The 13184-nt window shown below is 43.1% G+C and overlaps 1 protein-coding gene and 1 non-coding gene across 2 annotated transcripts in view; both read right to left on the bottom strand.

The window, feature by feature from the left end:
- LOC135817560 (uncharacterized) overlaps positions 1 to 13184 on the bottom strand; it is a 53048-nt gene that overhangs the window by 21655 nt on the left and 18209 nt on the right. Inside the window, exons 12-16 of the mRNA XM_065330771.1 lie at positions 13143 to 13184; positions 12387 to 12472; positions 11494 to 11544; positions 11009 to 11100; positions 10430 to 10518 (exon numbers count right to left, since the gene is read on the bottom strand). The exon at positions 13143 to 13184 is cut by the window's right edge and continues 61 nt beyond it. Coding sequence (XP_065186843.1) covers positions 10430 to 10518; positions 11009 to 11100; positions 11494 to 11544; positions 12387 to 12472; positions 13143 to 13184 — 360 coding nt within the window. The remainder of the gene's footprint in view (positions 1 to 10429; positions 10519 to 11008; positions 11101 to 11493; positions 11545 to 12386; positions 12473 to 13142) is intronic.
- Trnag-gcc (transfer RNA glycine (anticodon GCC)) lies at positions 8582 to 8652 on the bottom strand. Its single transcript has one exon. It is a non-coding gene; the product is annotated as a tRNA-Gly (tRNA).

The following is a 13184-nucleotide window of genomic DNA, read 5'->3' as shown; positions in this document are numbered from 1 at the left end:
TTCTTTATAGCTATTATAAAATTGTTGTCTCCGCGTCGATTATTTAAATAATAATAATAATAATAATAATAATTTAAAAATTCGACGAGGAGACAATAATTTTAATATGGCAATAAGTAGGACGAGCTGAAGCGACATGTGGACTACTTTATTAACAATGTAAGCGATGGAGACGATGCAAGAAACAACCTAAAGGGTAAGGAAAAATACATGTAAGAAGAAAAAGGGCAATGGAAAAAAAAGATGATTCGAACAAGTTTTCGTACAACACTCTTCAGGAATCACCGTTGTACTAAAGAACAAAATGAGAACAAAGGAAATAATATAGCAATCAAGGTAGGGTGACACGATACAATGACAGCACTAGAATATCGAGGTGCGATTTCTCACAAAAGTGTGCAGAAAACAAGGGTATACAAGTAAGAACTAAGCGTGACAAGTGTGTATCAGCAACAAAAAACAAAAACAAAAAAAGTGAGAACGAATGATAATAATAACAATAATAAACAAGAAGGTGACAAAACACATTTAGGCACAAGTGGCAACAACGTTGCCACACTACACAACAGAACATTATTTGAACAATTTTAGGGTAATAACACTATCTTTCTGGACACACAAATTCGGCTTATGAATGCGCTGACAAACAGCTTCCAAAACTTGTAACTGCAAAAGATAACCATGACGAGCACGGCACAAAACAGAAAAACAGGAATCAGAATAAGTACGACAACAGTCAGTACTAGAAACCAAATGATTGTATACTGAAGACTTGTTATTACGAGACGGACGCACACAATCTCGACTCACGCGCACACCCTCACACTCCCTCTCACCCTCACTCAGCTCACCTTCTCCCTCACTGTCCGAATCAGAACCTGCTCCGTCATCCACCGCGGTTTGACTCTCCTCCTCACTTGCATCGTCCTGCGTCTCACCTTCACCACCCACGCCAACCCTGAATGCCGTTGCCTTCACGTCAGTCGTCGTCCTTTCCGATTGTTTCCTTTGTATTTTTACCGTGAATTCATAGGTCCGGTTGTAATCTGCTGTAGATCTCCGTGGTCTGTCATTTGCTGCTTTGTTTTGTGGATTAGTTGTTGTTGTTGTTGTTGGATGTGAACCTGGTGTTGTTGTTGGATGTGAAGCTGGTGTTGTTGTTGCCGCCATGGTTGTTGGTCTTTCTGTTGAATCCAGCTCTGGTTCCGGTGGGACAAATCGACCACCACGGGTGCTCCCCACCAACACAGACCTCGAAGGAGGAGGGTCAGGGGGAGGCAGAGGTGCTGTCACCACTCGAGGCACAGCCCCATGCAAAGCACCCAGAGGCACAGACTTAGGCACACCCGAGGGCTGCACCAGTGGCGGTTCCGCACGCACCTCCAAAGAGCTGCCAAGCTCCAGCCCGTCCAACACAGATGTCAGAGGGGGAGCGGCAGACAGCGGCAGGGAACTATCCTGCCGTCTAGGTGATGGGTTTTTCCTAGGCCTCCCGCGTTTGGGCCTCTCAGATTGCGCACTGGGTGGAAGGATGTGAAGTGGAGTGTGTTGTTTGATACGTGCGTTCAGGTGCTGAACAGTCCTACCAACATACCGACTAGCACAATGTCGGCATTCGAAGTTGTAGATAACATGACTGAGGTGGAGGGTTGGTAGGACGTCCTTCCGCACCGTGAACGCACGCATTGTTGTGAAGACTGGCACAAAATGTACTGCGTAATAAGTACGACGGACGATAGACTTGACTGCGTGACACACTTTGATCGATTCCTGCCCCTTCCATGGCAAACATAGATAGACGGGACAGCGAGGTGGACCAATCAGCACCGATTTCGGTTTCTGCTCCATGGACAGAAACTTACGCAACAAGAATTCCGGGTAGCCATTCTTCAAGAAAACAGATCGAAGGAAATCGAGCTCGGCCTGCTGCTTACTGTGCCTCTGGGTGCTTTGCATGGGGCTGTGCCTCGAGTGGTGACAGCACCTCTGCCTCCCCCTGACCCTCCTCCTTCGAGGTCTGTGTTGGTGGGGAGCACCCGTGGTGGTCGATTTGTCCCACCGGAACCAGAGCTGGATTCAACAGAAAGACCAACAACCATGGCGGCAACAACAACACCAGCTTCACATCCAACAACAACACCAGGTTCACATCCAACAACAACAACAACAACTAATCCACAAAACAAAGCAGCAAATGACAGACCACGGAGATCTACAGCAGATTACAACCGGACCTATGAATTCACGGTAAAAATACAAAGGAAACAATCGGAAAGGACGACGACTGACGTGAAGGCAACGGCATTCAGGGTTGGCGTGGGTGGTGAAGGTGAGACGCAGGACGATGCAAGTGAGGAGGAGAGTCAAACCGCGGTGGATGACGGAGCAGGTTCTGATTCGGACAGTGAGGGAGAAGGTGAGCTGAGTGAGGGTGAGAGGGAGTGTGAGGGTGTGCGCGTGAGTCGAGATTGTGTGCGTCCGTCTCGTAATAACAAGTCTTCAGTATACAATCATTTGGTTTCTAGTACTGACTGTTGTCGTACTTATTCTGATTCCTGTTTTTCTGTTTTGTGCCGTGCTCGTCATGGTTATCTTTTGCAGTTACAAGTTTTGGAAGCTGTTTGTCAGCGCATTCATAAGCCGAATTTGTGTGTCCAGAAAGATAGTGTTATTACCCTAAAATTGTTCAAATAATGTTCTGTTGTGTAGTGTGGCAACGTTGTTGCCACTTGTGCCTAAATGTGTTTTGTCACCTTCTTGTTTATTATTGTTATTATTATCATTCGTTCTCACTTTTTTTGTTTTTGTTTTTTGTTGCTGATACACACTTGTCACGCTTAGTTCTTACTTGTATACCCTTGTTTTCTGCACACTTTTGTGAGAAATCGCACCTCGATATTCTAGTGCTGTCATTGTATCGTGTCACCCTACCTTGATTGCTATATTATTTCCTTTGTTCTCATTTTGTTCTTTAGTACAACGGTGATTCCTGAAGAGTGTTGTACGAAAACTTGTTCGAATCATCTTTTTTTTCCATTGCCCTTTTTCTTCTTACATGTATTTTTCCTTACCCTTTAGGTTGTTTCTTGCATCGTCTCCATCGCTTACATTGTTAATAAAGTAGTCCACATGTCGCTTCAGCTCGTCCTACTTATTGCCATAATAATAATAATAATAATAATAATAATAATAATAATAATAATAATAATAATAATAATAATAATAATAATAATAATCGCAAGGTTGATTATTATCTCTTGCACCTTTTACTGGTTTAGGACTTGTGCCCAGTCCTGAAGTTATTGCTCATTGTTTGTGTTTTTGTTTTTAATTGTTTTGCATTTACATTTACATGTATTTAGAACACATGTGCAAGGTTGATTGCTATCCCTTGCACGTATCAGGGCCTGTGCCCTTTCCTGTTTTATTTCATCTCACATAATAGTACATAATAAACCAGTTTGTCCCCCCCCAAAAAAAAAAAAAAAAAAAAAAAAAAAAAAAAAAAATAATAATAATAATAATAATAATAATAATAATAATAATAATAATAATAATAATAATAATAATAATAATAATAATAATAATAATAATAATAATAATAATAATACCTGCCCTTGGCAGCAGAGCTGAGGAGGATCTGGAACAAAAAGATAACTATTGTTCCAGTTATCATTGGTGCTCTGGGTGGTGTGTCAGGAACGAGCCGCAGCCACATCTTAAGCCTTGGGCTCCACGCGTCCGTGATCCAGCGGCTGCAGCAATGTGCTATTCTGGGCACCCTGAGAATTGTGCGGTCGGTGACTGGTCATGGATGGGAGAGTGGCATGGTCGGAACGGTCGGTTGACCTTATGTTAGCCTGCCCGTAATGTCTCGATGTGTCTCAGTCTGTGTGTTTTATGATTGTGGTGCATCATGCGCTGTGTGACGAGCCGAGAGGCGTGAATTTCTGCCATATGCCTCCAGTCATGTATTGTCTTTCTCTGCATATGCCGTTTTATCTCGTCTGAGTTTGTCTTGCTTGGAGTGTCCCATGTGCAGCATGGGTGTTTACTACTTGAGTAGTTCTGTTATACATGACTGTGATTTTATGTGAGTATCGAAGTTGGTATAGTTGAATTTTTCTCTCATGAAGTTTATCAAAATTTGGTTCAGGATTTTCTTTTATCTTCATTGATTGGTGCTTCACCCTTGGGTCATATGGATCCCGGTGCTGTGCTTCATGCCTCCTTTCAAGCTTTCTTTTTCTGCTTTGGGAGTGAATAAAGTCGTCATAATAATAATAATAATAATAATAATAATAATAATAATAATAATAATAATAATAATAATAATAATAATAATAATAATAATAATAGGTAAACAGTTTCCTCTGAGACAAAAATGCGATAATACTCATAAAAAGGACACACTTCAGGCTCATTACAAACATCTTGAAAGTTTTTGTCTTCACAAGTATACTTTCAAGCCTTCTCATCAGGTGAAATACAGGCAAGGGAAAAGGAACAGGAACAGTGGATTAAATACAGTAAGAAGGTGGTAAAACAGCGCAAAAAGAAAGAAAGAAAGAAAGAAGATAGCTAAAGTAAACAGCGAAAATTGCAATAATGACACAAAGGTGCAAATGCGAGAAAACTCAATAAGCGCGACATGTAGTGCGACAACAAGAGACAACCACTGGACATACATGTAACTAACGAGGTTTTGACGACCTACCTAACAGCCTAAGTGTGAATTTGATTTGTTTCTGCTTGCAAAGGTTGGGTTTCCTTGTGTGGATGTATACAGCTTCCAAAACATTCAGCAATCTAGCACTGCGTACACGTGACACAATCGAAAAACAATCATCCGAATACACAGCACGACAATCAGGATGCTCAAACAAATGACTAGCAATGGACGACTCATACTTATCAGAACTAACATCAGAACAATCAGCATGTGCGGTGGACACATCCGATTTCACATGGCTAGTCGAGTGGACCCTAGCCGTTGCCTCTGTCTGTGCTTTAGTCGCTGCCATCGCCGCCGTTGCCGATCTTGTCATTCTTCTGGTTGATGCGGTTCCTGTCACTGCCACGCACGTAGGTGTCTTGTCCGGTTGTTTTTCTGGTGGTCTAGTTAATTGTGAGGTGACGTTGCTTGGTGTTGATGCCGCTGCGTTGGACCATCTTGTACCAGGATGATTCTTTGCTGGACGTCCCCTCCGTGGTCGTGTGGATCGTGCGTGTTGTGGAATAAGGTGTAGCGGTGCGTGTTGTCGGATGCGTGCGTCCAGATGTTGAAGAGTCCTACCTACATATCGGCTCTCACATTGCCGACACTCGAAGTGATAAATCAACTTGGATAATTGGCCTGTAGGTAGGACGTCCTTCCTCACCGTGAACGCACGCACCGTGGAGTAGATGAAGCGAATATGAACATTATGGTAATTGGACTCCACGGCAGACTTAACCCGACGCTGAACCATACGTGATACTGACTCGCCCTTCCACGGTAAACATAGGTATACTGGATTAGTGGAAACTTCAGCATTCTTCTTTGGACTGGTCTCAGTTACATACTTCACAATAACAGACTCGGGGTATCCATTGAGACGAAAAAGCGCACGTAACTTCTCCAACTCCTGCTCCAACCTTGAAGACGAACAAAGGCGACGTGCACGATCCACCAAATTACGCAACAAATTGATCTTATACAGTGTCGCGCAAAACGAATCCCAAACAATGTACAAGCCAGTGAACGTAGGCTTGCGATAGACCGACGTGACAACACCACCATCAATTGACTTCTCAACGAGCACATCAAGAAAAGGTAGACGATCTGACTCCTCAAATTCACACGTGAAATCCAACATACCATCAACAACCTTCCTCAGCAGATCACGAAATTGGAGGCACTGAGCCTCAGACTGAAAATACGAGAAAGAATCATCGACAAATCTCACATACAATGGGGGCATCAAACTAACCGGAATCTGACATTCGTAATAACCAACAAATATATTTGCCAAAACAGGACCAAGGGGCGAACCCATAGCAACACCATCAATCTGTCGATACATGACACCATCAAAGGAAAACTCCACACCTGACGTTACCAAGCGGATCATTTCGCGGAACGAATCTTCACGTAACTCGCCAGGCGGACATAGTGAGCGATGATATAGCGTTTCGCAGCAAATATCAATGACTTTATCCAAAGGGACATTTGTGAACAGACTAACAACATCGTAAGAGCACATAACATAGGTATCGGGGAAGGAGTGGTCGCGCAGAATATCGACAAATTGAAAACTATCGCGAACTACATACCGACTGTATAATTCTAAAACGGGTTGCAACATTCTACAATTCTGCAATTTTCGCTGTTTACTTTAGCTATCTTCTTTCTTTCTTTCTTTCTTTTTGCGCTGTTTTACCACCTTCTTACTGTATTTAATCCACTGTTCCTGTTCCTTTTCCCTTGCCTGTATTTCACCTGATGAGAAGGCTTGAAAGTATACTTGTGAAGACAAAAACTTTCAAGATGTTTGTAATGAGCCTGAAGTGTGTCCTTTTTATGAGTAATAATAATAATAATAATAATAATAATAATAATAATACGAAGTAGTGCTCCGGTGTGGGGAGCAAACCTTTCTGACAAATAATAATAATAATAATAATAATAATAATAATAATAATAATAATAATAATAATAATAATAATAATTTGAAACTCGGATGTTGAGCCATAAATAAATGTGGAAGAGAAAAGGACATATGGATACGAGTTAAGAGTAACTCTCCATCACTGTAACATGATACTATATACAGTCAGAAAGTGCAATAACTAGGCACAAAACTGACAGAGTACTGAAACATTCGACGTCCTGACAATAACTAGGCACAAAACTGACAGAGTACTGAAACATTCGACGTCCTGACACCTAGCTTCAACACATCTCCGTAGCGCTAACCGACAGCCTTCCAACTTGGAAGGTTCAAGGTCTCGTCATCGTCCAGTAACAATCGACATTCTTTGTTCCGTTGGGACTGTAGCTTTTGCTCGTTTTCGTTGCGCTTGCCTTCCCCTCTTTGGTCTTTTCCTTAACCTTGAACCTTCCAAGTTGGAAGGCTGTCGGTTAGCGCTACGGAGATGTGTTGAAGCTAGGTGTCAGGACGTCGAATGTTTCAGTACTCTGTCAGTTTTGTGCCTAGTTATTGCACTTTCTGACTGTATATAGTATCATGTTACAGTGATGGAGAGTTACTCTTAACTCGTATCCATATGTCCTTTTCTCTTCCACAATAATAATAATAATAATAATAATAATAATGCGAAACGTACGTCGTGTGAAACAACTTGTTTTGTAGTCAACTAGTCCATCACAATGTCATGCATGAGGAGTACTGTAGGAGTTTGGCTTTCGGCTTGTACAATTCGTTTTCGCAAAGCTTCCCTTTCTTTACTTATCTTTGATATTTATGACCCACCCAAGTTGGGTGGTGTGCTGCTTTGCTGCTTCGAATTGTAGTTAGACCGCTTTGTCAAATATCGTACTGGTCTCGTCATCGTCCAGTAACAATCGACATTCTTTGTTCCGTTGGGACTGTAGCTTTTGCTCGCTTTCGTTGCGCTTGCCTTCCCCTCTTTGGTCTTTCCATAACCTTGAACCTTCCAAGTTGGAAGGCTGTCGGTTAGCGCTACGGAGATGTGTTGAAGCTAGGTGTCAGGACGTCGAATGTTTCAGTACTCTGTCAGTTTTGTGCCTAGTTATTGCACTTTCTGACTGTATAAAGTATCATGTTACAGTGATGGAGAGTTACTCTTAACTCGTATCCATATGTCCTTTTCTCTTCTACAATAATAATAATAATAATAATAATAATAATAATAATAATAATAATAATAATAATAATAATAATAATAATAATAATAATAATAATAATAATAATAATAATAATAATAATAATAATAATAATAATAATAATAATAATAATAATAATAATAATAATAATAATAATAATAATAATAATAATAATAATAATAATAATAATAATAATAATAATAATAATAATAATAATAATAATAATAATAATAATAATAATAATAATAATAATAATAATAATAATAATAATAATAATAATAATAATAATAATAATAATAATAATAATAATAATAATAATAATAATAATAATAATAATAATAATAATAATAATAATAATAATAGCACATTTCGCGTAGTAGAGCACTAAATAAAGAAATTTAGTGTTTTCCGCTTCTGTCTTGTGGGCATCATCAGCTAGGTGTAGTAGCTGCTGATACTGATTTCTCCTCGGGTGTCGAGCTGCACAGTTTCTTCCAGTCTGTCTTGTCTGCTGCTTGTTGTCGGCACCTGGAAAGGTCTTCCATGGTCTTCATTGGCACACCCAGCTTATTCAGCTGAGCGACCAGACTTGTGGCCAGTGTCAACCTTGGCCGTCCACGAGGTGCTTTGTTGCCCTTGTCAAAATAGCCGCTCATGGCTACTCGCGGCGGATGCACAAATACCAAACGGGATAAGGATCGGGGTGGGTCAAGATAAAAAAAATTAAAAAAATGCATTGGCCGGGAATCGAACCCGGGCCCCCCGCGTGGCAGGCGAGGATTCTACCACTGAACCACCAATGCTTCAGTGGAATGACATGTTAGTACGTGCACTCATTAGCCGCTTTCGATTACCCGCAGTTCCGTCCATTCTAGGATTCCCTACAGTGCATACACCGTTCGATTGCACAGATTGCACAGATTGCACAGATTGCACAGATTCCGTTGTCAGAATCTACGGAAACCTATTCCACCCATTCCGAAGTGAAGGCAGAATTTCCTATTCTCCCGTCAGAAATTACCCATTCGGTATGCGCTTTCTTGAGAACATGTGGTATGTGCTGCATGTAACGTGATCGAAAACATCCGATAACCGATCACCTACAAAAGGAAACGAGCGAAAGTGACTAGGTCATGTTTCTCTGCACACCCTTTGCAAGCAGCAAATGCACCCCACCCATATGGAGAAGGACGTATAATGGAGACCTGGGAAATGCTGTGAGATGAGATTCAAGTTTTCTGTGTGCGCATCATACACCATGGTGAGCCATGCGTACATGCACAGTTGCATTACACGCCATACTGCTCTACTGCAAAAGTCCTAAAAGATGATGTCATTTGGTGATGTGCACACAGGCGCGTAGCACCGCTGTTGGAGGTGCTCCGGCTGGAAGGGGGTCGGAGGTGCGTGGGGTGTCCCGAGGGAACATTTTGAAATCAGGGTGCAAAATCCTGCATTCTGGGCACTTTGGGCATTAGAAAGGTTAAGATGCACGTTATTTCTGACGCGACGCGAAAGTTTAGCTCGCGTTATTTGGCTCGCACGTCGAAAAAACAACGCGAGTGACCTGCAGCTCACGTCGACTCTTAATTAGGAGTTTTACGCCAAATTTGACGTTAAATTGCGCGTCACGTCGGAAATAACGTGCATCTTAACCTCTCTATTGTGTTTTTTTTTAAGTGGTCCGGCCAAAGCTGGACCGGCGGGACAGGCTGCTATGCCCCTGACACTGTCTGCATGTATTACAAACGTCTTTTTTCATATGTTTTCAACCTCCCTCCACTTGAACCTATGCCTTTGTACGAAATGGGTCTTCATTGGAGGCTGTACCTTCATCATATAGTACTTCAAGTAATTAGAACTCATTAGTCGTTGACCCATATGCAGAGTTGAAGACTCGTGTTGGCTTATTGACTCTTGGCAACGTTATGTAGGACTTGCATTATTCATGTGGGAGTACCTATTTCTTTGATGGAGTGGAGCAATTATTAATGTGAAGATTCAAACCCCGGCCCAAGCAGCTGATTACATGCTCTTGTTCTTCTTTTCAGTATGACTCGTGTTAGTACAGTAAAACTTGTGTTTGCCCGACCCTGTACCAAGCGGAATCCTATATTGACCGGCCAAATTTTCATGCACCAAAGTGCTGTGGATCGAACGTGCATCCCTGGATCAAGCGCAATCCTGTCATATCAGGACAGTTTCCACTGCACCAAGGGCGTGCGGTTAGGGCATGTTGTACAGTGTGAGCTTGTGCGACTCAGTATTATCAAGAGTACATAACCCCCAGAGTGTGCAACGCCTGATCCAGCTCTGCATAGGGTCTTGGTCGAGCGGAATCGGATCTTTGCGTCATAATACCGTACACATCTGAGGGGAACCCGGGGAGTCGCGGGTACTCTTGGATCAAAGAATGGTGCCCTGCCTCGAGACCGGCCTTGCGCTGGTGTGGAGTGTACGCATGACATCAGAAGATCCGATTCCGCTCGACCAAGACCCTATGCAGAGCTGGATCAGGCGTTGCACACTCTGAGGGGTTATGTACTCTTGGTATTATACATGATGCAACTCCTAGTTTACCTTTTCCCATGCCAGCTCCTCCTGCAGGGCAGAGATGTTTTCAAACAAGTCTCCATCACCCGTCGCAACCATGGCAAGATCCAAAATGCCTGGAGAATCAGCAAGGAAGACCAAACGGCACACAGGGCTTTACTTTGATGGCGTCAGAAATATTGTCCTGTGAACATGTTCAAATCAGTCTGACCATAATGGAAGAGACTATCCCCTGCTGACGGCCCAGGTTGTATGCAAACTGCCGCCAAGTGGCCTGAGGACATAATGCTGTGCTCACCGCTAACAGGTACACACTCCGGTTAGCCGAGCAGAGCTCAGTCGCCCACCACACCTTACCACAACCAGAAGTGCCACAGGCATTATAACGTACCCAAAATAACGTACAACACCTTCATTCTCATTGTTACTGTTACTCACTGCATCAGTTCTTCCGTCACATGAATATTTTCTCAGATGTAACCAGCTAGCAAAAGCAACTTGAAACTTCAGGTGTTGACTGCCTGGAACCCAAGACTGTCCTGCTACATGTCCTCATCTTTATCAAAATTAACATTTACGGGGAGTGGAGCGTTAGCAACACCCTACCTGTGTCTGTGCTGAGGAGGTCAAAGAACGCCGGGACCAAGCAGAAGAGCTGAACAACCTCCGCTGCTAGCAGTTGCCGGTGTTTCTCAACGCTGAGCACGCACATCATAGCATACATTACATGGAGTGGAGACAATAACGCCATATAAATATCTAGCTCTCCAAGCACGCTAGATGACGGCCGGTGGCCGAATGCATTACAACAGAAGAGGAACACAGAACCAGGTTGTAGAACAGGAGTATGGCTTGAATCAGTGATCAAATTTGGCCATCAGTGTCATGTCCATCTCCTGCTGTGGGGATAACCTGCGTTCAACCGTCCTTTCCAGAACCTAACTGGACTAGGTGCTGTGTGGGAGGTCATTATGTGCTTGCCAAGACTTTGTCAGCCACTTCAGGCAGAAGCACCATCACATAGCTGCGGCTCAAACACAAGGAAGACGTGGAATGAGAAAGTTGCGAACATTAAAAAAACCTTCACTTACTCATGTTCTGAAGCAGGCAACGAATGCTGTCTGTGCTGCTCAGCAAGCGCTCTGAAAGTAGATAAAAGCACATGCCCCACACAAACACACACATCCTCAGCACTCTTCAACTATGTCCCAACAAAACATTCTATCCCCATCAGACTAAGGGCGCGTTCGAATTGTCACTCTTTGACTTTTCGAGGAGTTTCGTTTGTCTTAAGAGGTGGCCTTATTGGCCTCTGCAGAAAAACGAAGCTCCTCGAAACTCCTCGGAACTCCACAACCTCATCCGATGGGAGAGGTGGATTAGTTTCGAAGAGTTTGGAATAGCTACGTCACGTAGTACGTGGAGATGGTCGATCTGATCGGACGTCATCATCGCCATGACAATTCCACTGAAAAACTCTGAAAATGATAGAAACCGTTCTAATGGGACGCCTCAACTAATCCCTTTATAAAATTTGTTTGAACAGTTGATGAAGACAATACGAACGCGCCCTTAGTAAGCAGCAGTAGTCAAGGGCAATTATTCTACTTCTAGTGTGGCTATACTGCGCAACACCATTACATCTACATGTACTACTTATACACACGATCCTATGCATTGGAACGGGGCGATGAACCTGCTGATACATGTTGTATTGAAAGAAGCACGAAGCAAGACAACACCCCAACCTGTGCCTTTTCGCCATTTCAGAAGTCAAACAATGTCACCATGGGAGAGATGGGGGGGGGGGTCAATTACAATGTGATCAAGTGCTGCGTTGTTAGTTCATATTGTCTCCATCCAGAACACCATAACCTTCTGGTGGAATGAATGCAAACACAGAGCCAGAGACGGAGAAAGACGTACAGACAGATGGACGGAAGGACGGACGGACAGATAGATAGATGAAGAGAGAGAGACTCACCCATTGAGCCCACAGTATGCCTTGTACATAAGCGATGTGACAATGGAGCGGAGTGCAGAGTAAAGCTGGGGGTACAGTGCCTCTTTCTGTCAGGACACCAGTAGGACACACACAATAATTATATCAGTCCATGAGTATTATACAGAAAAACTGACATGGCACAGCCTGAGGAAAGAACTGATTCAGTCACGCAAATACTTCGAAGTACAAGATTAATTCAATTTTTCTTTCACGGTTCGCGTTAGACTCGGCTGGAGTCCGCATCCGTAGGAACACCACCACCCTCTAGGATCAAGGCGCAGATGCAGCTCCTAAGCGGTGGGAGGTGAGTAGATCAGACCCACCACAAAGTGGTCAAAGACCGAAATCCCATTAACTGCATCCATGTTACCCTCGTGCCAGGCCACGAGTTCCCAATTAGCTGGGGGTCACAGCACGGCTGGAAAAATTCCTTCCGCTTCCAAGCAGGACTTGAACCTGGTACCCTCTGTTTCTCAATCATGGTCTTTGACCATCCCACTATGCCTGCCTGCCTTATAAGATGATTGATCAAATACATGCTCACTGGATTTTCAGGTGCAAATTATTCCCTCTAAGAGGTGACACTGATTCAAGTGTGCACTGATGCGGTTATTCATCGGCGCACCACCCTACATCATGATCATCCTTGGCCAAACAAACAAGTTTCACAACACCGTGCATGCGTAAGGCAATGGCTGCTGCACAGTGCTATATTGTCAGCTCCCGCAAACTTACTTCTCCAGACTCCTTGTCCAGAATAGCCGCGCTCAATAGTAT

Source organism: Sycon ciliatum, chromosome 5 (genome assembly GCF_964019385.1).
Source record: "Sycon ciliatum chromosome 5, ocSycCili1.1, whole genome shotgun sequence".
Taxonomy (NCBI): Eukaryota; Metazoa; Porifera; class Calcarea; order Leucosolenida; family Sycettidae; genus Sycon; species Sycon ciliatum.
The sequence above is the reverse complement of the archived record's forward strand: the minus strand, read 5'-3'. Positions and strand labels throughout refer to the sequence as shown.